General features: G+C 41.3%; 3 protein-coding genes and 1 long non-coding RNA gene across 5 annotated transcripts in view; 3 read left to right on the top strand and 1 right to left on the bottom strand.

The window, feature by feature from the left end:
* LOC132130933 (calcium channel flower homolog) overlaps positions 1-24011 on the bottom strand; it is a 364794-nt gene that overhangs the window by 53633 nt on the left and 287150 nt on the right. The window lies entirely within an intron of this gene.
* The window catches only part of LOC132130726 (urokinase plasminogen activator surface receptor-like), an 81554-nt gene that overhangs the window by 33233 nt on the left and 24310 nt on the right, over positions 1-24011 (top strand). The window lies entirely within an intron of this gene.
* LOC132130727 (prostate stem cell antigen-like) overlaps positions 7293-24011 on the top strand; it is a 32038-nt gene continuing 15319 nt past the window's right edge. Inside the window, exon 1 of the mRNA XM_059542522.1 lies at positions 7293-7347. Coding sequence (XP_059398505.1) covers positions 7299-7347 — 49 coding nt within the window. The 5' untranslated portion in view covers positions 7293-7298. The remainder of the gene's footprint in view (positions 7348-24011) is intronic.
* On the top strand, positions 16656-18975 carry LOC132130764 (uncharacterized). Of its 2 annotated transcripts, none has more exons than XR_009428771.1 (4): positions 16656-17596; positions 18048-18086; positions 18541-18659; positions 18799-18975. It is a non-coding gene; the product is annotated as an uncharacterized LOC132130764 (long non-coding RNA). The 2 variants fall into 2 exon arrangements; XR_009428770.1 differs by having other exon boundaries at positions 18614-18659.

Consider the following 24011-nt stretch of genomic DNA (forward strand, 5'->3'; position numbering starts at 1 on the left):
GCTTCAGGCACAACCCTAATTATTACATTACATATTTTATTTTTACATGCAACATAGATAAGGTCATAGAAAGTAACAGCTCCATGCAATATTGTAATTCTAAAATTCACTTTGTACTTGCAAACACTTTGTATGGATGGTAAGTGCATGCTGGAGTAGTTGATTGTTTCCGTACAGTATGACAAAAATTTTGCTGTATTTATGTGCGCATGCCCAGTAGAGCCAAACATATCCCTTCTAGCCTTGCCGCGCATTTGTCATATCCCGAGCTTTGTATGTGTGTGTGTGCACTGTGCCAAGGCATCAGTCATTTAAATTTTTGACCACAGACATAATGTCAGCAAAAGCAGAATCATTAAGTAAATAAAATGAAAATAAAGTACATAAAAATAATTTGATCTTACAGCTCCAAACTCTGTTCTAGAGGGCCAGTGTCCTTTATAGTTTAGCTCCCAGAGTAGGACTGGGGGTAAAACCAGTACTCATTACCAGGGCCCCAAAGGAAGAGAGGGCCCTTGAAAAGTATGAATCTGAAATATATTTTATTTTACCTGGATATTTTCATGGGTGGGGGGCATGGGGGCCCATCAGGACTGCCTATGCATAGGGCCCAGGATCTTGTGTAATGCCCCTGTTAGCTTCAACCCTAATTATATACACTTGCACCAGCTAATCAATCTCTAACTAGACACACTAGAATCTTCAACATAGGTGTGTTAAGGCCAGTTGGAGCTAAACTTTTCAGGACATTGGCCATCCAGGATCTAGTTTGGAGACCCCTGTCCTAAAGAGTTGTTACTTTGCACATGCTTTTTGATAATTTTTGATCATTACAAATAATAATGTAAAATTATTTTCTTAGAATAGGAGATATGCAGTCTCTGCAGTCTCATTTGGACTCGGTCTTGACTTGGACTCAAACTTTTGGACTTGGATTGACTAGGACTTGAACCTCTTTGGACTCGGTCTTGACTCTGTCTCGACTAGTCCTGGATTTGGACTTGACTTGGACTCGACAAAGCTGGAAGAGCAAAGAAGAGCGCCCAGCAGGCCTGGCACGACCTCAGCCTCTTGGCCGAACGGATGTATTCAAGGTTTTTGTGATCCGTCCAGACCAAGAAGGGCTGCACAAACCCCTCCAACCAGTGACGCCACTCACCCAAGGCAAATCGTACCGCCAACAGCTCTCTATTGCCGATGTCGTAGTTACGTTCTGCAGGGCTGAGACGACGAGAGAAGAACGCACATGGAACGCACTCATCCCCCTCCCGAATGCGCACCAAGTGGTAGGCGTTGCGCAGGTCTAACTTGGTGAAGAGCCGAGCTCCCTGCAATAATTCTAAAGCAGAAGACATTAAAGGTAGGGGGTACCTGTTCTTAATAGTAATGTCATTCAAATCTCTGTAATCAATACAGGGGCGCAGGGAGCCATCCTTCTTCTGAACAAAGAAAAAACCAGCACCAGTGGGAGAGGAGGAATGGAGGATGAGCCCAGCCTGAAGTGACTCATGTATATACTTGTCCATGGCCTCTCTCTCAGGACCCGAAAGGGAATATAAACGACCCTTAGGCGGAGAAGAGCCCGGGAGAAGATCAATGGCACAGTTGTAGGGGCGATGCGGAGGTAACAAGGTGGCCTGGGCCTTACTGGAGACCGCCTGAAGATCATGGTACTCCGCCGGAACACCAGTCAGGTCAGAGGAATCCTCCTGTGAAACACAAGACACAGAGACAGGAGGAAATGCAGCACCCAAACACGACACGTGACAAGACTGACTCCAGGCTAAAACTGAATTACTAACCCAGTCAATGTGTGGATTGTGCTTATGTAACCACGGGTGTCCCAGAATTAAAGGAGCCTTAGGGGAATCAATGATAAACAGTTCAATCTGCTCACAATGGTTGCCAGCAATGTGAAGATTAATCTTGGGTGTGACATGGGTGATGGTGGTAAGGGGACTGCCCACTAATGACCATGTTGATACGGGACTAACCAGAGGAATAAGCTGTATTTTCCAATGGTGAGCAGAAGCAGCATCGAGGAAGTTCCCCTCAGCCCCTGAATGCACAAGGGCGAGTCCAGCGTGTCAATGATTTTGGAAAGAGAGTTGGAAAGGCAGCTGAGTGCATGCTGCTGGAGAGCTTGAACTGAGAACCGTTCCCACCAGAACTCTCCGCCTCACTGGTGGGCCCTGGCTTTTAACGGGCACTGAAGGGCAAAGTGGCCTCCGTTGCCACAGTATAGGCACGCCCCCCATGACAGATGCTCCTGCTTCTGTTGTGGTGTAAGCCGAAGACAACCCAACTGCATGGGCTCCTCCTCCGAGAGCTGACGGCTGGTTAAACTGGCTGAATAGGACTCCAGGTGGCGCCACGGACCTGGAGTTTGCCGTTGTTTGCGGTGGCGGCTGAGACGGCCCTCAACACGGAGTGTGAGATTTATACAATTATCCAATTCCAGCGGGAGCTCTATGGCCGCGAGTTCATCAGCAATGGCGAAGTCCAGTGATCGAGTGATCGAACAATTTGGCCATCTCTTGACTAAAATCCACGAAGGTGGCACAACAGGGAGCCCGCGATCTCCATACGGCAATTCCCCATTCGCGTGCACGGCCCGAAAGAAGTGTAAGGACGTAAGCCACTTTGGCCTCTTCATTAGCGTCCACATCTTGCACGGTGGTGTTGAGCTGGGTGGCATGCTGCCCTAATAAAACTCCCTGCTGTACGAGAGCTGAGCGAAGTGGATCAGATCCCACTGAATCCATAATGTGGTCAGACTGTTCCGTCAGGAGAAACAGGCTGGATTCAGTTGCGGGTTTACACTGTGCTTTATTAAAGCATATGAGACAGAGCAGATGAGTAACGTTCCACAGTTTAGCTTGTAGGGTCGAGGAATGCCGGCACCCGAGTGAGGGAATGAGAAGTCGAATCAGATGAGTCAAAGCAGATGAGTAACGTTCCACAGTATAGCTTGTTTGACAGCCGAGACCGGAGGAATGACGGCTGGAAGCTTCTAGGAACTCTGCGTTCGTGAGAACAGGAGGCAGAGAAAACAGCTAAAGACACTGGAGCCTGAAGACAAGATACGACAAGGTGAGTACACAGACCAGCTAGTAGATCGGAGCTATTGGTACGAGTAACAACAGTCTGACAACGGACAGAGAAACACAGGGATTTATAAAGGGAAGAAATTAGAAGAACATGGAGATCAGGTGGCAAACAATTAAGGTTAACAACGGAGAAACAAGGAGGGTGGGGGGAAACTCAAATCAAACAGACAGACGCGGTGAGCTGTCAAACCATCCAAACACACACACATTCACAACCCCAAAAGGCAGGTGACTAGCCCCGAGACCCGACAAAAGTGACTTAAAATGAGGAAATAATACAAACAATAATACTAGTGATTGTTTATAGAAACATACATGAAATTTCAGGATATCTTTCAATTGTATTCTTTTGATCAGATAACGTATATAAGGAGAGCTTCCTCCTGCTGTTGTCTCCTCTGCTCTTCTACTTCCTGTTTCAGTGAGTCCAGTTGCACTTCAGATTCAACAGCTGCAACAGATACTGAATGACACAAATTTCTAGCTATATCCTACATCAAGTGTACATGTTGTTCTGCTGTTCAAAAAATGCTAAATCCTAAACGATTATAAAATCTGGTTGCAGCACAAACATAATACAGAGAATCTTCGCAGATTTTCTTCCCTGAAATCTTAAACATGCACAGATTGTTTTCATTCGGACTGATGCAAATGGATGCATGATTCTTTATGGCACTTTTTTAAAGAGTGTACATGCTTGCCTTACACATTTTATTAATAAACTGTATATGAAATTTGGTATTTTAATATCTCTCAGTCTTAATGCATTAGGCCAGAACAAAAGGAAAATGCTTAACGAGAGACTGCGTCAAGGTTATTTTCTAAAACTAAAAGGAATTTTTTTTTCTTAAACTGAAATAAAATTTCTGTGTCTGCTGTCAAACCCGCCAGCTGCTCCTGTCAGCAGTGCTCGCTCCAGTGAGGGGTCATCAATCTTAGACGAGCCCATGGAGGGCTCCAGAACCCCAGTTAAGCCCAGGGAGGGCTCCAATCCCCTGTCATGGCCTCCTGTGTTCGCTACTCCGCTATGGCGCCCAGAGCTGTCGGATCCGCCATGGGTCCCAGAACAGGCACCGTCCTGGAGGCCTTCTGTCTAGTAACCCTGCTCTTAGAGGTCTCCAGAGACCCCCCCCCCCCCCCCCCACGCCCACCATTGGATGTTGTACGGCACGGGACGCGCCTTTCTGAAGCGGGGATTAATGTCAGACTCTGGTTTGTGTTTTGTTCGTGTTTTGGTCTTCGTGTGCTTTCCTGTGTTTACTTATGTGGTTATGTTCCTTTTCTTGTTTAGTTTGATTATGATTCCTGTCACCTGTGTTTATTAATTATCCGAAGTATGTAAGTCTGTGCTTTTGCCTTCTGTCACTGTTGGATCTACTTGTCGTTACATTGATGTGAACCCTGCTTTTTCCAGTGTTAATGTTCCCTGTGTTCCATGGATTAAAGACTATGTTAGGATATTCCTCGTCTCCTCTCTCCTTAGTTCCTGTTATCCCCATGTTGTGACAGCAGTGCATTTTCCATGCAAAGAACATGGTCATCTAGTGCTTTGCATTTCATCAGGAACAAATGTCCTTTCGAATCCTCTTTAGTTTATTTTCCTCTCCATTTCCTCTTGGTCTCCCACCACTAGGATTAATTTTCCACAGCAGATAAACACATGTGCTCCAGAGATTCTGACTGGTGTGTCTTTAGTTACACATATATCAATATGTGCTATTTGAGTTCACATTGTGATTAATTGAGTTCATTATATTGTGTCCTTGAGTTTTCAGAATGGGAACATAGTTAAACTTGTGCAAAATGAGGCCATTTTTGTGGACAGTTTTTCAGAAAACATTGAGAAAATTGGAACATGTCTGAAACCAGGTGAAATGTTTTAAACATTTTGAGAAATGTATATTTTTTCTTTTACTTATTAACTTTAGTGTTTTGTTTTCAGTCCTGTCAATCACTCATACCACAGCTACACTCAAAAAAGGTATAAAAGGTTTACATTTTCAAACAGTACACATTTTGAGGTGCATATTATTACTTCAAAGGTACTGTATAGTGTACTGTATGAGTACCAATATTATACATATTAATACCTTTGGGGCAATACCTTTTGAAAAGCTATTGCCCCAGAGACAACTAGATTTTTATCTATTCATTTTACAAATATTCTTTTGTTAGAGCTTTTGCAATGCAAACATGGACTTCTAAATGTGTTTGGGTGTGACATGATATCTGTCACTTTATGTAAGGGATGAATTGTCAGTTTGTATCCCATGACATTAACTTCAAAATCACATGCAAAAAATATAAAATATTAAAAAGGCAGAGGTAAAACAACATTTTAAAAATGTATTACACTAAATCAGATTATAGGTTGATTTAAAATGTAATAATTCTTTTTTATATTCATATTTACATAGTTGATTATGACATACAAAATACATTCATTTAAAAGAAAAACATTTACAAAGTCATACTTAATGCAGAATATTAGGAGCTTATTTTAATGATTAAATAAACAAAAAATGATTAACTGTTTGCTAAGGTTTGCTTAGGTGGTAGTCTGCACTGTAATATTACAATGATATAGCAAAAACATATTTTTTGCTTGGTTAAAACGAAACTACTAATTTAATTTCATCAGCAAATACCATCTTGCTGATTCATCAAATGTGTACCTTTTTTTTCTTTATTTTGCTTGTTAGCCCACTTTTTTGTTCTTTAATTTGATTATTTTACTTTTATCTATAACCTGCTATTATACTGTCTTAACACTCCATGCTTTTTATGTACAAAGTCTTCATGAACACATCCAAAAGGATTTATAATGTGGTCTTATTATTTATAAGTGGTCTTTGTCTGTAACTTCAAAGCAGACAAAGACCACTTTTAAATAATAATAATAATAATAATAATAATAATAATAATAATAATATTTTTCTCAAACAGACATAAAACCAGACAACTGTTGATAAGTTACTTTGCAACACGTCAACTGTCATTAGAGTATTAGTAGTATGTCTGCTAAATATATGCCAACACTTTATTTTGATGGTTCACCAAAAGTCATTCAACTGACTATAAGCAACTTTGAAAGTATGCCAACTTATTCTACCAACCCTAACCTTAACCTAAGTCTACTAATACTCTAAATGAGAGTTAGTTGTCATGTGGTTGCAGTACAGTATGCGTTTAATGCATTTGTAACATTCTGTATTTCACATCTGTGTACAGAGTACTTTTAAAATCATTGTTCATTTAAAGTCACATATTTAGGAGACATACTATTAATGGTGTTATTTCTTTCAATGGTTTAAGACATCTAAAAATATTAAATGTAATAATAATTAAGTGGGATTTAAAAAACACTATAAAGTTTAACTTAAACAATAATTCATTTTCATTTAACTCCAGGCAACATGCAATTAAATGAAAAAAAAATATATATATATACATTCAGTTTGTTTTTATTTTAAAAGTATATTATTTACATAATAAGTACTCTTTGTAAGATTATGATAAATTGTATTTATTTTTCACAAGAGTAATGTTAGTATACACACTGTAGTGAAGTGCTCAAAACTTTGATAAATTTTATGTAGTGGGCTTACTTTAAAGTGACGACTGATTTGTTTTTTGTTTTTGTTTTGTTATTTGGTCTTGTGTCAGATGTGGATTAACTTAAAAAAAATATTAAATGCCAATTATTGATTTAAAAACAACTGTGATGTTTCTTATTAATTACTACTAAATTGTTCTCATCCAATTTTCATTAAATGGGGTTTAATAATAATAATAAGAGTTTAGTTAAGATTTCAAGTCCAACACTTTCCGTGAATTAGAATTGAAACTATTAGCCTGGTTTCTCAATAATCTTAATGTTGGTCATAACTTAAGCATTCTTACTGTATGTAGACCTTTAGATTAAGCAAACACAATTAAATTAAAGTGTAATTTGTAAAAAAAAAAATAAAAAAAAAAATACTAAACTAGTTTGACCTGTATGAATAACAGTAAACCTTTTGTCTTTCAGTGTATGGAACACAGTAGAATGTAAGTCACACAGGTTTAGAATGACATTATAATCAGAAAATGAGACAATGTTCATCTCCCCCCCCCCCCCACCTCTTCTGATGAGCTATAAAATGAGCGCTAAACGGACACATTATCTCATTCACCTCCTGATCAAAGATGGATCTGCCAATCTCACTTTTTCTTCTGTTTATTCTTTTCACTGCAGGTACAAAATACAAATCGGTTCTGTAATGTTACTGGGTACAAATTAGATGTTTTTCGCTTAACACCTCTGTCTTTTTAATTACTAAAGGACACTCTCTCAACTGTTATTACTGCAGTCAGACGGAATCTTGTACCCAGACAAGTCAGTGTTCTAATGTGTCTACCAACTGCTTCAGCGAAATAGTTACTGGTAAGTCCATTATGATGGATTGAAAGGGACAGAATTTATAATTGCACTCATAGAATGTTCTATAGATTACTGAAATCATTATGATAATTCACATAAAAAAATGTGTGAAATGAGAAAAATGCTCAATTTAAAAAAAATCCTAGTTGTCTCACACCTTTGGACCTCATTCTAATAAATATTAGAGATCATTTAATATTGCAAAGTTTGTCCTTTTGATACACTATTGGACATGCTTTCTGTGTTGACATATTTATAAATACATTTTCCATCAAAATATTATTTAGTTGAGCTGCTCATTCCTGTATCACTTGTGTGTTTTCAGTCAACAGTTCTACAGTGAAGGTTAAAGGTTGTGCTCCATCTGTCTGTCCAAATGGATATGCCAACTTCGGCATTGGGAGAGTCTCTATTCAGTGCTGTAACACTAATCTCTGTAACAACCAAGATGCTCCAGGTATTGTACTCTACTGCAACAGAGCATTTTATTGAACATTTAAGAATAAAAAAGAAGGATGGAATTTTATTTTCTGTCAGTAATGTGACTTTAGCCGAAAACAAATGTTGCTTATACAGCCAGACCGAATTGATACAAAATGTTTTATCTTTGAACTAATGAGCACCTGTAATGTTGCGTGCACAGTAAGACCAGGACCATGTAAAGAAAGCAAATCTATTTTCCCTCCTGTAGATCCCAGCAACACTCCCAATGGAAATAAATGTTACTATTGTGATGGGAATACCTGCTCAAACACAGTGAACTGTTCAGGGACTGAAGACCGCTGCTTTAATACAACAGGTGAGAATCTGGAAAAGAAAGACGCGTCATTATCTTTCTCTTTTTTATGTCTAAACATTTGGTACAGATCTTGTAAACCAGTGGCCAACTTGTCTCTGACTCAAACTGTTTTCTTCTTCAACCTTTTCAGCAATGGCTAATGGAGTCCATGGAGTTTTTAAAGGCTGTGTCTCTAAATCTCTTTGTGATGCCCCACAACTGGTTCCTGATGTAAAAAGTGTCTCGTGTTGTTCAGGGAACCTGTGTAACGGTGCTCAGAGCGTCAGTGTCACTCAGAGCGTCACTCATAGTACTAACAGTGCTCAGAGCGTCTCTCAGAGCTTCCTGTTCCTCTGCTGTTCTCTTCTCTCCTTCATCCTGCTGCACTGAATCAAGCCGATCTTCACATTCTGCAGCTGCAGCAGTGTGTGTGTGTGTTCCACTAAATTCATCTGTGATAGCAGTAACACAATTGCAGTTTTATGTCATGCCTATTTTGCTATATTGGTAAATTCTTCATTTAAAGAGGACATCGGATGCCTAAGTTGGTGTGATTCTTTAGGGTCTATCAGGAGAATATGAAGACTACACCGGTTTCACCCCACAAGCTTTGTGTCAGTGCTTCATCGTCTTCGGTGATTGTGTCCAAACACTGCTAAGATAAATTTATATGCAAACACCATGTAAAAGTGAATTTTGCATCTGATGTCCCTTTAATATGTATTTATACTCTTGAGGTGAAGAGGGAAAAGGTGATAAATCTGTAACTCAAGGCTACATGAGCCTCATGTTATGATGGGTTGTTGGTACACAGTGTCTTCAGTCATCTTTCTCATTGTGCTCTACACACATATATTCATTTTGTTTAAAATAAAACTACTGATTTAATCAACTTAGGCCTCAGACTACACTCTGTATGTTCTACATTGATAAATAAAAATCCAATGAATCACAATGAATCAGTAATTTGTATAATTCATGATGAAATGAATAGTTTACTTTTTCTTTACCAATACAGCATGTATTTAAATGGTTGTATAAGTATTGATATAAACACGGTGTAAAGGTTGATTCTGTTGCTTTATTTTTAATATTTCACTTTCTTTAACGCAAATTATGTTGCTCTGCCTATTAAAGAGAAAAAGACATTTTACCAGGACAAACAATTATATATCTTAAGATTTATTTCACATTTTCCTCAAGAGCACCCCATCCTTTGTTTTCTGTCATACTGACTATAGTAAAAATACACAGTGTCCCACAAGCTCTTGCTTTGAACTCTCATCTGCAGACGTGTGCTTGTCGTCTCCTAACTAGGACCCGAAATAGATACATATAAACTCTGCTTTTAAAAACAAAGAAAAGACGGATGGTTTCTGTGTGCATGTCTAATAGATTACATCCGAGTTAAAGCTTGTGGCATGTAAACACGCAGAGTTCAGGGTTCATAAAGTTAATGTAAAAACGTTTTGATTTCATTCCGATTGAAACAAAAAGTGTCCATTTAAACTTGGCTTGTGCCATCACACTTGACTTACTGAAATGGCCAAAACCATTAAAAGGGTGTGTCCACATATTATTGAAAACTAGCTTCTCAAATCAACTAAATGATCTAATGAAAGTATTTTGACTGTCTAAAACAACTGAGTGAATGTTCAAGAGTCTGATGTAGCATATTCATTTCTTTTTTAATGTTGTCGGGTCTCGGGGCTAATCACCTGTCTTTTTTGTGTGGTTGTGTGTGTGTTGGGATGGTTTGACAGCTCACCGCGTCTGCCTGTTTGTGTTTTCCCCGCCTCCCTTGTTTCCCCGTTGTTAACCTTAATTGCTCGCCACCTGTTCTCTATGTCCTTCTAATTTTTCCCCTTTATTATTCCCTGTGTTTCTCTGTCTATTGTCAGACTGTTGTTATTCGTACCAATAGCTCCAATCATCTAGCAGCTCTTTGTACTCACCCTGTCGTGTCTTGTCCTCAGGCTCCAGTGTGTTTAGCTGATTTCTCTGCCCTAGTTCTTACAAGCCCAGAGCTCCTAGTAGCATCTGCTGTTCATCCTGTCACTGCGAGTTAAACCGGTGAAACGTGATTCATCTGCTGTTCATCCTGTCACTGCGAGTTAAACCTGAAACGTGACTCATCTGCTACTCATCCTGTCACTGCGAGTTAACCTGTGAAACGTGACTCATCTTCTCTGTCTCTGCTTTGTGAATAAAGCCTTGAGTTTACCCGCATCTGAATCCAGCCTGCTTTCTCCTGACAAATGTGTTGATTGCATTTCAGTTAAGTCAAAGAGGGAAATCCTCCACATTACACTGAGCAAAGTTTCGAGGAGCCTATAGATTCAGTAATGTCTATAATTAAGGTGAAGTTATTCTATGCTTACATTCTTTGGAAGATTTTCAAAAACATAAAAATAACATCACTTGTGCTTGCACTTCTGACTGTATGTCCAATCAAACATCTGCAAATGATCCAGAATGCAGCAGCACAATTGATCTTCGGTAAGCCAAAGAGAGTGAAACCTGCACACAAGTGACTTAAGTTAGGCTTAGGATGATAGTATTAATGATAGTACTCCTCTGAAGTGACTGTCTGTCATATTTGCTCTTTGGTCTATTTTCACATTTAATTTGATTTTGCAGGTGCCTGTAAGAACAAAGGTTTGCATGACAAAATTCTCAGTGTTTAAGTCAAGTTCTCTAACGAGAGCTCTCTCGTACTGCGTCTTAGCTAAGACGCTACGGGAAAAGTCTCTTTTCACGAAATACTGAAGCAAAAAATTATCCTTAATTTTGTATTTTTGTAAAGCGCATTTGCAGCAGTACACAGCCATAGGCGAGACGGCTCGTTCGCTCATTGGCTTGTTCTGCGGCAACTGCACAGCCTATCGAGCGCGGGCTGATGCAACATCAGACCAATAAGGGCGCTTCGCGCCCTTCTTGCCACTTCCCGCCGAAACGGGTGTGGCCCAACCTATAAAAGGAGCTCGAAAAGGCTGACTCACCTGATTTTTCATCTCTTCAGCGAAGCTCACGCATCGCTGGATCACAGAGGAAGCAAGCGCCGTCTGAGAAAGCACATCAGCAGGACGAGCCATTCTGAAGCTGCTGGCATCGCCGCCTTCCACTGCCGTTCCTGCTGCGCTATCCGGCGCCTATATCCTTTCAATCCTGTTATATCCAAGCTGTTCTTTATATGTGTGTGTGTGTTCGTCCTGCGACACACACTCGTAAAAGAGCTCGCGTCTTTTTTAAGATGCCTTCCTGCGGCTCGTCAGAGCCCCACTCAGCGAGGGAGACCGGTACGTCATCTGTGTCTCCTGCCTGGGTGAAGATCATGCAGCACTCGCTCGCTGACGGCGGATGCCCCCACTGCGAGCTGTTGCCATGGTGACTCTGAGGACTCGCCTGGCCTTTTTCTCTGAGCCTGCATTCTCCGCTGCGCTGAGGCGCCGTAAAAACATCGCTTCCAGCGGATTCCGGAACCGTCTTCAGCTCAACCGAGCTCGCCGGTTCGCCCTGCTTCACCGGCCCCCCCTGCATCGCTTCCCGGTGGGCAGCGCCCGCTGTTTGCCGGCGCGTCGTCCGAGGAAGTCGATATCAGGGCCGCGTCGGGGGAAGAGGACACGCGCTCTCTGCTAGCTTCGGGCAGTGAGGGCTGGGCGAGCTCCGAGGATCTCGCGCCTTCTGCTCAGAAGCCCAGCAGACGAGCTGACATCGAGAAGGAGCCGGGGCGAATGCTCGTGTTGGCCGCGATGAGTCTCGGCCGCGAGTGGTTTGCACCAGCGCCCCCCCTCTGGTATTTCCCTTTCGGATGAGCGTACTTCTCAAAACCCCGGGGACCGCGGCAGAGGATTACGGTGAGGCCGGGAGCCCCGAAGCCATCCTAGGAAAGCAATCTACGCATGCTGCATGACGCTGCGTCGGCACTACACACGATGGCTGCTTCATCGAAGCGCTGGTGTACGAGTTCCGCTGTGGCCGGGCTCTCACCTAAGCGCGCCGCTGTTTCAGTTTCCAGAGATTGTGACTGTTTCAGCGTTTTTTGCAATGCGCAAGCCTGTACGGTTGCCCGCTTGCCTGCACACGAAAACCGTTATCACGGCTACCCAGATATTTCCCGAAAAATGTGTAATTTCTGGTGTCCCGGCCACGGCCGATGGTGCTATAAATGTAGTGACGATGCCCACTGCTCAGTGCCCATCTCCACATATAAGCACAGCCCTTCACACAGGGCTCGCGCCCATAAAAGCGACTCAAGTCGATCACGCGCACTACATAGTAGACGTGCCCACTCCTCAGTGCCCACAATCACTATGTCACACGCGTCATGTGGTTTCTGTAAAAACGAAACCCGTGCACGTTCGTCCGGCCACGGCCGATGGTGCTATAAATGTAGTGACGATGCCCACTCCTCAGTGCCCATCTCCACATGTAAGCACAGCCCTGCACACAGGGCCTGCGCCCATAATGTCGACTCAAGTCGGTCGCGCACACTGCATAGTAAACGTGCCCACTCCTCAGTGCCCACAATTACTATGTCACACGCGTCATGTGGTTTCTGTAAAAACGAAACCCGTGCATGCTCGTCCGGCCACGGCCGATGGTGCTATAAATGCAGTGACGATGCCAACTACCCAGTGCCCATCTCCACATGTAAGCACAGCCCTGCACACAGGGCTAGCGCACATAAGATCGACACAGATCGGTCGAGCGCGCCGCATAGTAAATGTGCCCACTTCCCAGTGCCCACATACACCATGTCACATACGGCGCAGGGCTTCTGTAAAAACGAGGCCCATGCACGTACATTCTGCACAGGCAGACAGCGAGTTGAAAGTGGTAAAAGTGCACACATGCAGCCCACGGTTACTCGCAGATATATCGAGTCCCACGGGACCCGCTCAGCCTCCCTCCAGTCGGTTAAGCGCCGGAACGGGGTCGAGGAAGAGCGATCTGCCCGCTGTGATCAGCGCGCTCCCCGCCTCAGATGCGCAGCACACTCGAGCGCCGCCGTTGCCCAGTCAACGGATCGCGTTTCGCATCCAGCCCTTAGCCATTCATGCAGATGCATGGTCAGTGCTTCCAGGGGTTTCGGATTGGGTGCTAGGCATTATAAAGAGAGGCTACTCGCTACAGTTTTCTCGACGCCCATCGCGCTTTTCAGCGCGTGTCGAAACTACGGTCAAAACAGAAGTAGCACACATACTTCGGGCCGAAATATCAAAACTGTTGAGCAAAGGGGCTGTAGAGCCTGTGTCTCAAAGCGAGGGGGGGCTGTACAGCAGATACTTTCTGGTGCCCAAGAGAGACGGGGGTCTCAGGCCCATACTGGATCTAAGACAGCTGAACAAGGCATTGATGAAACGCAGTTTCAAAATGCTCACGACCAGGAAGCTCCTCGCGCAGATTCGCAGAGGGGACTGGTTCATGTCAATAGATCTGAAGGACGCGTATTTTCAAATACAGATAGCGTCAAACCACAGGCGATATTTGAGATTCGCCTTCGAGGGCCCGGCATACCAGTTTGCAGTCCTGCCATTCGGCTTGTCCGTAGCTCCTCGTACGTTTACGAGGTGCATGGATGCAGCGCTCGCTCCTCTCAGACTCAGAGGCATACGAGTGCTGAATTATTTGGACGACTGGCTGGTTCTGGCCCGATCATGAGCGGAGCTCGTGGACCACAGAGCCGTTTTACTCGATCACCTCGAGAAGCTCGGCCTCAGTGTCAATTGGGCGAAGAGTTCGCTGAACCCCAGTCAGACGATCCTGTTTCTGGGTATAGTTCTGAACTCGTGTTCCATGACGGCGCGACTGTGTCGCTCAAACACTGTCAAAAGATGCTGGGTCTCATGGCCTCAGCATCTCCGGTTCTGCGGCTGGGCCTGCTCCGCATGCGTCCCCTGCAGTTCTGGCTGAAGGCTCAGGTGCCGCGCAGAGCGTGGGCGTCTGGCCGGCTGCATTTCAAGGTCGATCAGAGCTGTGTTGCGGCTCTAGCACCTTGGACAGCGAACGGCTGGTACCGATCAGGTGTAAGCCTGGGGACTTCCCCGAGTGTGAAAGTGGTGGTTTTAAAGTGGTTTTAAAGAGCTTATGTGTCTCGCTCTGCTGCCTTTCGGCAGACGGAGCAGCTATTTGTCTCGTTCGGTGGGCGTTCCAAGGGAATGGCTGTTTCGAGACAGATGCTATCCAGATGAGACACACTCTCATGAATGGACTACATGCACTGTTACTTCCTGGTATTAGATAAGCCAGCTCAGTTATTTCAAAATCAACAAAATCAAAACAATTTTCAAACATCAGCTGTGTTATAAAGGGAGCGCATTCACAATTTTTAAAGGGATCATATGATGCAATTCAAATTTTTCCTTTCTTTTTGGAGTGTTACAAGCTCTTGGTGCATAAAGAAGATCTGTAAAGCTGCAAAGACTAAAGTCTGAAATCCAAAGAGATATTGTTTATAAAAGTTAAGACTCGTCCACACCCTACTAAAGCAGCTCGTTCTAACACGCTCCCACATCTCTACGTCACTATGTGGGAAGATTTGTATGGAATAAAATCACTTCCAAAAATAATCGTACGTAATTCAAAACATTTGTGTGTAATCTTAATATACTCGTGCGTAATTTAAAACTATTGTACGTAATTCTGTTTTTTGTCAGAGTTGGATTCCAAAATCTACGGCCACGACAGTTTACAGATACGCGGTTTTGTGTGTTTTTTAGAGTACAACTCTAAAATGTACGACTGTGACAGTTTACAGACACGGCGCTTGTTTTCACAATAGCTCTGTTACACACACGACATGCGAATTACGACCACGAAGTGCGGTGTGCGAAACGACTGTCAAAAATACGTCATCAAGGTCACAGGCATTACTATTCGAGGGAAGATGAATCGATTCAACGAAGTGCGCATGCGCCCCACCAAAGTTTTAAACCACTGGCGCCGAAATGGCGGATCAGCAGCCAAGCGCTCACACCTCGTCTCAGGTAAGTTAATTATTTTATTTTTTTTATCTGACATGTTTAAGCAGGGGTCATCAAACTTGTTCCTGGCGTTCATGAGGTCGGAGCTAAACTCTGAAGGACACGGGCCCTCCAGGACCGAACTTGACGACCCCTGTGTTTAAGGGTTAACGTTAGTTATAATTAATAACAGAGAGTAGCAATATTACAGAGAAAGTATAGTAGGTAAGATAAGCTCTCAGAGTACATGTAAAGTTAGGTGCTTAAAGAAGACAGTTGTTTAGGAGGCCATCACTGCAGCCTGTAGCGCGATGAGATAGAGTTACATAAAAGAATGAGCAATTTTAAGTGTTGACTTCCTAACAGCCGTGTTACGTGCACTGTACGTTAATACACAGGTCATGTTATATAAGTGTTCATTGTTTAAGTATTGAAGTCATATTTCATTTATCACTAATAGTCTTGTCAATTTAGGAAAAAAGGTTGAACAAATTGCAACAGAAGCAAACTGATTTTGTATCAATATGTCCTGAGTAAGGAAAAAAAAGCCCAGAAGAATCCCATTAGGGGAAAGTTTCGAAAAGACCCAAAAAAAGCCTATTCATTCTTTTTCTCACGTGAATAGGGTAACATTTTTAACCTTTAGATATCACCATGAAAATGAGTTGATTACTTATATCAAGACAAACAAAAAATGTATTACAAGTTTTTTTAATTGTTTGTTAACATGGACAAATGGTGCATAATCTAATTACGTATGTGCTAATTTGCATAAATACCACAACAGATCTAAACATTGGGTCTAGCCAGGTGAAAATGTCTTGTTAAATTTTGTTGACAAATAACAGTAAAATACTTCATATTAAGATCTGAGTGGAACCCATTTAGGCTACCCATGAGCATTAATACAGAGAGGCAGGAAGAAGTACTTTGGTTCCTACTTAGGCTGGTTCCTTTATTAAGTTTTTAAGAGATTATACTTGGGGCTGTTTCTGGGGGACGAGTCTGAGGCAAGAACATGAGACAATAGTAAGGAGAATGCAGAAGACAAAAGGTAGGCAAAATAAAAAGTAAATCCCCAGAAACAGTCCCACGGACCCAACCCCAAACCCCATCTCTGCATTAGTAATTAATAAAGGCTGGTTTCTAAAGTACTTTTTCCTGCCTCTCTGTATTAATGCTCATGGGTAACCTAAATGGGTTCCATTTAGACCTTAATATTAAGTATTTTACTGTTATCAACAAGATTGAACAAGACATTTTCACCTGGCTATACCCAATGTTTAGATCTGTTGTGGTATTTATGCAAATTAGCACATACGTAATTAGATTATGCACCATTTGTCCATGTTAACAAACAATTAAAAAACTTGTAATACATTTTTTGTTTATCTTGATGTAAGTAATCAACTCATTTTCATGGTGATATCTAAAGGTTAAAAATGTTACCCTATTCACGTGAGAAAAAGAATGAATAGGCTATATTTGGGTCTTTTTCGAAACTTCCCCCTAATGGGATTCTTCTGGGCTTTTTTTTCCTTACTCAGGACATATTGATACAAAATCAGTTTGCTTCTGTTGCAATTTGTTCAAGGTTGACCCCCATTTTGGCTTAAAATGACTGGACTATATTAAAAGATAGAATTTTGTCTTAAGTAATATTAATGTCAGAGTAATTTGACTTACAGGGACCGCTGCTGACGCACCTACTAGAACGCCTCAGGTCACGAATAAGTGCACTTTTAGATGGACATCAGCTGGACTTGGACTATTTTCAGTATGTTATCAATCAAGAAGTGTTTATTTTGTCATCAGCCTCCACTATCTTTGATGTGCCAAATGATATTTTGGAGACCCTCATGGATTTACAACAAAAAATTCATGCAGCTCTTTACCAAGAGGTGGCCCCAGTTCTTACGAGGGAATGTGGTGGTGGACGAGGTCGACCTAAGTTTATTGTTTCCGAGGAAATGCTGTCCCGTCTCAAAGAGATGTCTTTACCAGTTTCTTGTATTGCGAACATTTTAGGAGTAAGCCAGTCAACTATCTTTTGCCGAATGCGTGACTTGGGTTTGTCTGTAAAAACTACGTATAGCACCATATCTGACAATGAATTGGATAATGCCATTTTGGCCATCAAAAGAAGACTACCAAATGCTGGATATAGAATGATAAAAGGCTGCCTGCAAGCAGACGGACAAAGAGTGCAATGGAACCACATAAAAGAATCCATGCACAGAGTGGATGCCCCTGGAATATTGGAAAGGATGACACAGCTGGGGTGTATTGTCAGGAGGTCATATTTTGTTCAAAGTCCACTGTCCTTAGGCCTAGTCCACTGTCCTTAGGCCTAGTCCACACGTACACGGGTATTTTTATAACCGGAGTTTTTCCTCCTGCGTTTAAAAAAAAAAATCCCGTCCACATGAAAATGCGTGCTATAAAGCGCTGTCAAGAGCATGCCACACCAGCAGGCGGCGATATAACCCAAATTGTAAAGTCACCTTGGCCAATCAGAAGCAGTAAGCAGCGCACAATCTGACATCAAACACAGCGGATAACGGCGCACACTCTGACGTCGCAAGGCAAAAACCCCGGTTATACTGTCCACACGACAACACTGCAACCGGCGTTTCTGAAAATGCTCACCCTGGCCGTAGTTTTCAAAAATGTTCAGTTTCGGTGCCTTGAAACTCGTTTTCATGTGGACGAAAGGCCGAACCGCGTAAAAAAAGTCACGGTTATAAAAATACCCGTGTCCGTGTGGACAGGGCCTTAGTCCATATTGACACGAATCACAAGCTCATAATGTCACAGAGTCCCCAGTAACACCTGCCACACCATCAGAGTCCAATCACCCGACTCCGCCCATCCGCTCATTATCACCAGATTACTGAAGTCACCACACCTGCACCCGCTCATCACTGCCACTTCTTAAGCCCACACTTCCTTTCACTCTCTGTCTGGTCTCGTCAGAGAATCACAGACTCTACTCTCTGTACTACTCTTGGAATCATCTGAATACCTGAATGTCTGATCATCCTGCTTACCTACCACCATCTGTCATCCGTGTCCTGTCAGTTCCTCCTGTGTCCACCCATCGTCTGTACAGCAAGTATCCTCAAGTCATCCTCTTAACATCCCACTCAGCTCAACTATTCCTCTGCAAGATTGTGTGATACCATCTTCTGTCTCCATAATTCCAATAAACATCTACTTACCTGCATACCCTGTTGTCTCTCTCTTCTGTCCGTGACACATAAGGTATGTTCTTATATTTTACCTACGAAAGTGTAATGTTATGCAATTTTACGTTTAACATGGTTTTACTTTGAAGGTACAACATCATCATATTTGGTGGGATAGACGGGTTCTCACGAAAGGTAAACACATTTATTTCCAACCCAGTGGAATCTATCTATCAATCAATACTATTACTTATCTATCTATAATCTGACTATCTATCGGTGTTTGAATGTATTGAATGCTTTAAAGTATTACATTCATTATTTTTTGGTATAGATCATGTACCTGGAACCAGCAACAAACAACCGTTTAAGCACTGCCTTATCATTCTTTCTCCAGTCTGTGCAAAAACATGGCTGGCCTTCAAGGTAGGAGAAAATTGTTTTTCTGCTCACTTCCTTGCATTTAGTTAAACCCTCATCCGTCCCTCAGGTCATTTTGGCCCAAAACTGATTTTCCAAAATTATCCATCCATCCTCTCATGACTTAAATACTGAAGATTTTCATTTGACTTACTATGTTTTGTAGCTACAGTAACCCAGGTTCAAATGAATAATTCAAATGAATTACCACTTGTATTTATTTTTACTACAAATTCCATGGTTAAAATATGGTTAGTGCCACACCATATGCTACATTATTTTTCCTAAGGGTTGTGTTTTTGTCTGCACTAGCTCCCCCTAAACCTATGATAAAATATGATTATCTGTCTGCTAAATTACTACTGTAACATTACAATAGATAATAATGATGTGGTTTATACAGTATTTTGAGTGATTGTGAGCAATGGGCTGCTGCTGCTTGACTAAGTAAACAAAGACAAAACTACAATAGCATATTTCCAGATAAAACTGACCTGCACTTGAAACCCTGAACAGAAGTGTCACTTCTCTGCTCCAGCTGTGCACTTCCACTGTCCACTCAAATCTCTCTCTCGTGCATTGATTACTCTGAGTCTGATCCAAAGCCCAAGCATTGCCAGTCACGACTAACCGATTCATGATTTATTAGAGATTTAATTATCAAATGGCGGATTCGGAAATAATCGCTTTAGTACATTCGGCAGACAACTAAACAATATTAATATTAAAATAGCTGGCCAAATCGTCTGCCAGGCCACCGGAATTTGTCCAGGTTCTCCCGATGTTCAGTCCGCGCCTGATTTCCACAGACACGTGCAGGATTTATATATTTCCATTTTGCGGCTTAATATTCACAGACACTAGTCCATATTGCGTTATGATTCAAGTGTACTGACCTACTTTTTGTTTATTCGTACAAAATGTGGCATATTCCGTCCGCGTTAGGCTGAATTCCGTTTTTATGTCTGGATTCTACAAACCAGTCTGTGTTTTATATCTGTAAATTATAGGGCTAAGTAACTGTAATTTAATTACATATTTTTAGTAACTGTAACTGATTACAGTTACATTTATTTTTTATTAAATTACATAACGCCGATACAAGTAACTAGTTACTCCCCACGTTGGGGATTTCTAGTCATGTCCTCTTTTAGAAGGCCAAACAAAGTAGTTTGTCTTTCTCAACGAAACAGCATCACACACCACGGTCTAGAGTGAGCGGAGGCCGGTTTGAGAATGGCGCGGCTGACGGATTCTACAAAGGAGCGTCCGTTGGGCTTGTGGCCACCACTTGTGACAACCCCAGGCTGGACTTTGTCCACTGTGAAACCCGATGACAAAACAATACTACAACGAGAATAAAAGGTACACTTTTCTCTACACTGTTCTTTGCGTGAACATCTGGGTGGCATCATGCAAATCTATGGAATAAAATCACTTTCAAAAATAATCGTACATAATTCAAAACATTTGTGTGTAATTTTAATATACTCGTGCGTAATTTAAAACTATTGTACATAATTCTGTTTTTTGTCAGAGTTGGATTCCAAAATCTACGGCCACGTCAGTTTACAGATACGCGATTTTGTGTGTTTTTTTAGAGTACAACTCTAAAATGTACGACTGTGACAGTTTACAGACACGGCGCTTTTTTTCACAATAGCTCTGTTACACACGACATGCGAATTACGACCACGAAGTGCGGTGTGCGAAATGACTGTCAAAAATACATCAAGGTCACAGGCATTACTATTCGAGGGAAGATGAATCGATTCAACGAAGTGCGCATGCGCCCCACCAGAGTTTTAAACCACTGGCGCCGAAAAGGGCGGATCAGCAGCCAAGCGCTCACACCTCGTCTCAGGTAAGTTAATTATTATTTTTTTATCTGACATGTTTAAGCAGGGGTCATCAAACTTGTTCCTGGCGGTCATGAGGTCGGAGCTAAACTCTGAAGGACATGGGCCCTTCAGGACCGAACTTGATGACCCCTGTGTTTAAGGGTTAACGTTAGTTATAACTAATAACAGAGAGTAGCAATATTACAGAGAAAGTATAGTAGGTAAGATAAGCTCTCAGAGTACATGTAATGTTAGGTGCTTAAAGAAGACAGTTGTTTAGGAGGTCATCACTGCAGCCTGTAGCGCGATGATATAGGGTTACATAAAAGAATGAGCAATTTTAAGTGTTGACTTCCTAACAGCCGTGTTACGTGCACTGTACGTTAATACACAGGTCATGTTATATAAGTGTTCATTGTTTAAGTATTGAAGTCCATATTTCATGGTTCATCAGGTTCCGTTCGGTGACATCTTGCATACAGCCCAGAATCTGGTGTCGATGTTGACCAACACCTTAAGTGTTGGACAACCGAAAGTGGGGAACCAGTCCAATATCAGTGTACAGTCAGCAGAAGAAAGAAGGTCCAAGTCAAATGTGCAGTCAGTTCAGCAGGAAATTGCTAGGTGTGAGATTCAATGTATTTGTTGGTTTAATAAAATGTGTGTGTGTGTCTGTACTGGTGGAATATACAGTTTGTACAGTATATATATATTTTTGATTAAATACTGTATATAAGTTTCATCACACATTAACATTACATATATTAGTGTGCATGTGAGTGTTCTCAATGTTCTAAACTGGCTCAAAATAAAAATGAAGTCCTTTTTAGGTCATTTCTTGGATTTTTCAGAAAGGAAGTGAGGGGTAAAAAACGTTTTGGACCATATAAACGGCCACAGAAAACCTTTTTGATGTTTTTTTTTCTCCTTGACCAACAATATGAGAAAATGGCCAAAGGAGAGACAGAATTACAACTTACACTTACAGGACTTGCGAGAAGATCATTAACTATCACCGAAAACATGACTCATTCAGAGGTAAGATCAATAATGTATTTTTTCTTGTTTCTTTTGTGTTGGGTTAATTTTCTTACTCATTTTTACTCTGCCTTTGATAATTAAGCTATCAGAGGTGCTTGTTAATGCATATCCAAAACTGGCAAAAGTCTGCGGAGGATGGTTGCTTCACAAGTGCTCAGGTATGTAGGATCGTTTTGAGAAAAATTTCCTAACCTCTTAAAACTTATGTGAATTTAAATCATACGCGTTTATAGATATCAGATGGATTCTGTTAAATATTTTTGGTGTATTGTCTTTCTATATTCTGTTAAATACTTTGAATCATAGGTGGAGGTGGTCAACGGAAATTAACTGTCATCCCTCCTGACCCTGATGGGTATAATGGACAGCAATTAAAAACGTGAGCAGCAATGGAAAGAGCACAATGTATGTAGTTCCTCTGCAAGAGCAAATTGACATAACTCCATTACCGCCTGATGCAAGGGAATTTGAAAAAATGCCCAAAGCCCAGTGTGCACTATGCAGCAAAATGGTTCCCCTTCAGTGCCTTCCAGTACACATAAAACACTGTAAGATGGAACATGTGGATTTGTGTATCTCAAGTGATGATGTAAGTCTAAGATGTTTATTTTAGTCATCAGTGAGCTCTAAAAACAAGGTTGATGAGTTTCTGTTTTATTTCCAGTCGATGGAGAAGTCCCCAGACTCCCCACAAGAAGCTAATTCAACTTCTATTGACACTTGGAAAGAGGCGTGTGTTTAATAAAAAAAAAAAAAAAAAAATTATACTGATCTTTTATTAATATTTCATAAGCTCTGAAAACCCAATTTTTATGTGATTTTTACGTTTTCAGGAATTGGAAAAGTCACCAAATATTAAAAACTGTGCTTCAAATATAAATGAAGTCTGGACAGAGAAGGTGAAAAGGATATTTATTTATTTATGTGTTAAAAAAAATGCATTTTCAGTTTATGGTTTATGCATGGTTCCTAAAAGATTGTTTATGTGTAATCTAACTCAGTATTTTAATGTCACATCAGACTGCTGAGTGTCCACTGTGCAAGAAAACCTTTGACAGTGATGTTATAGAGATACATGCAGCCAACTGCGGATAATGGTAAATTACTAAATAGTTTAGTGTCACTTATCTAATATTAATAATTTCAATGTTTCCTATCCAGCAATTTGAAATATCAAAGCATTTATTTTTTGTTTTTGTGCAGAACATGATGATAACTTCAGTGACCCAATAAATACACTTCAAAAGTAAAAATGTTATATTAAGAAAGTGTTTGTTTTGCTTTGCTGGTACATTTCATGTTTCGTTTCTGTTTATTTCTATTACAAAGTTCTGGGGAGATTCTAAATTGGATCGGCAGTAAAGTTGATCAAACCAACACCTTTTCCATCTGCATTTCTCGGAATGACATCTACAACAGAGGAATGCAGCAGTGGCAGCGCCAAAAGAAATTGTCACCAAAAGACAGACTACCTTTACCTTTTTTTGGAGAAGCTGGGGTTGACTCTGGTGCTCTTAGCAAGGAGTTCTTAACAGGTATAATTAATTTAGTTTATTATAAAAATGTATGTTTTATATTTTATTGTCTCAACAGCTTGGATCGTAACTACTTCAGGTATGCAATATTTGATCAGTTAAAGGGATACTCTACCGTTTTTTCATATTAAACGGTTATTCCCTTATCTAAGACGAGTTGATCCATACCTCTCTCATCTCAGTGCGTGCACTTAATCGCTCTAGCGCGCGGTGACTTTAAAAGCACTTAGCTTACCCCAGTATATTCAATGGTATCTAGCAGCAATGAATTTAGAAGTGACCAAACACATCAACGTTTTCCCTATTTAAAAACATTTACACGAGTAGTTATACGACCAAGTATGGTGACAGAAAATAAAACGTGGCGCTTTTCTAAGCGGGTTAAAAAGGATAACTATAATGTATGGCGTAATAGCACTTTTGGGAGTACTTCGACTGGCGCAGTAAAAAAGTCATGCCTGATCCTCGTCCCACTATTGACAGAAGGATCAGGCGTGACTTTTTACAGCGCCAGTCGAAGTACTCCCAAAAGTGCTATTACGCCATACATTATAGTTATCTTTTAATCGCTATTAAGTGTGATTAATAGCGATTAAGTGAACGCACTGAGATGAGAGAGGTATGCATCAACTCGTCTTGGTTAAGGGAATAACATAGTTTAATATGAAAAAAAAACAGTGGAGTATCCCTTTAAAAATTTTAAACATGTT

This window comes from Carassius carassius, chromosome 47, assembly GCF_963082965.1.
Source record: "Carassius carassius chromosome 47, fCarCar2.1, whole genome shotgun sequence".
NCBI classification, from domain to species: domain Eukaryota; kingdom Metazoa; phylum Chordata; class Actinopteri; order Cypriniformes; family Cyprinidae; genus Carassius; species Carassius carassius.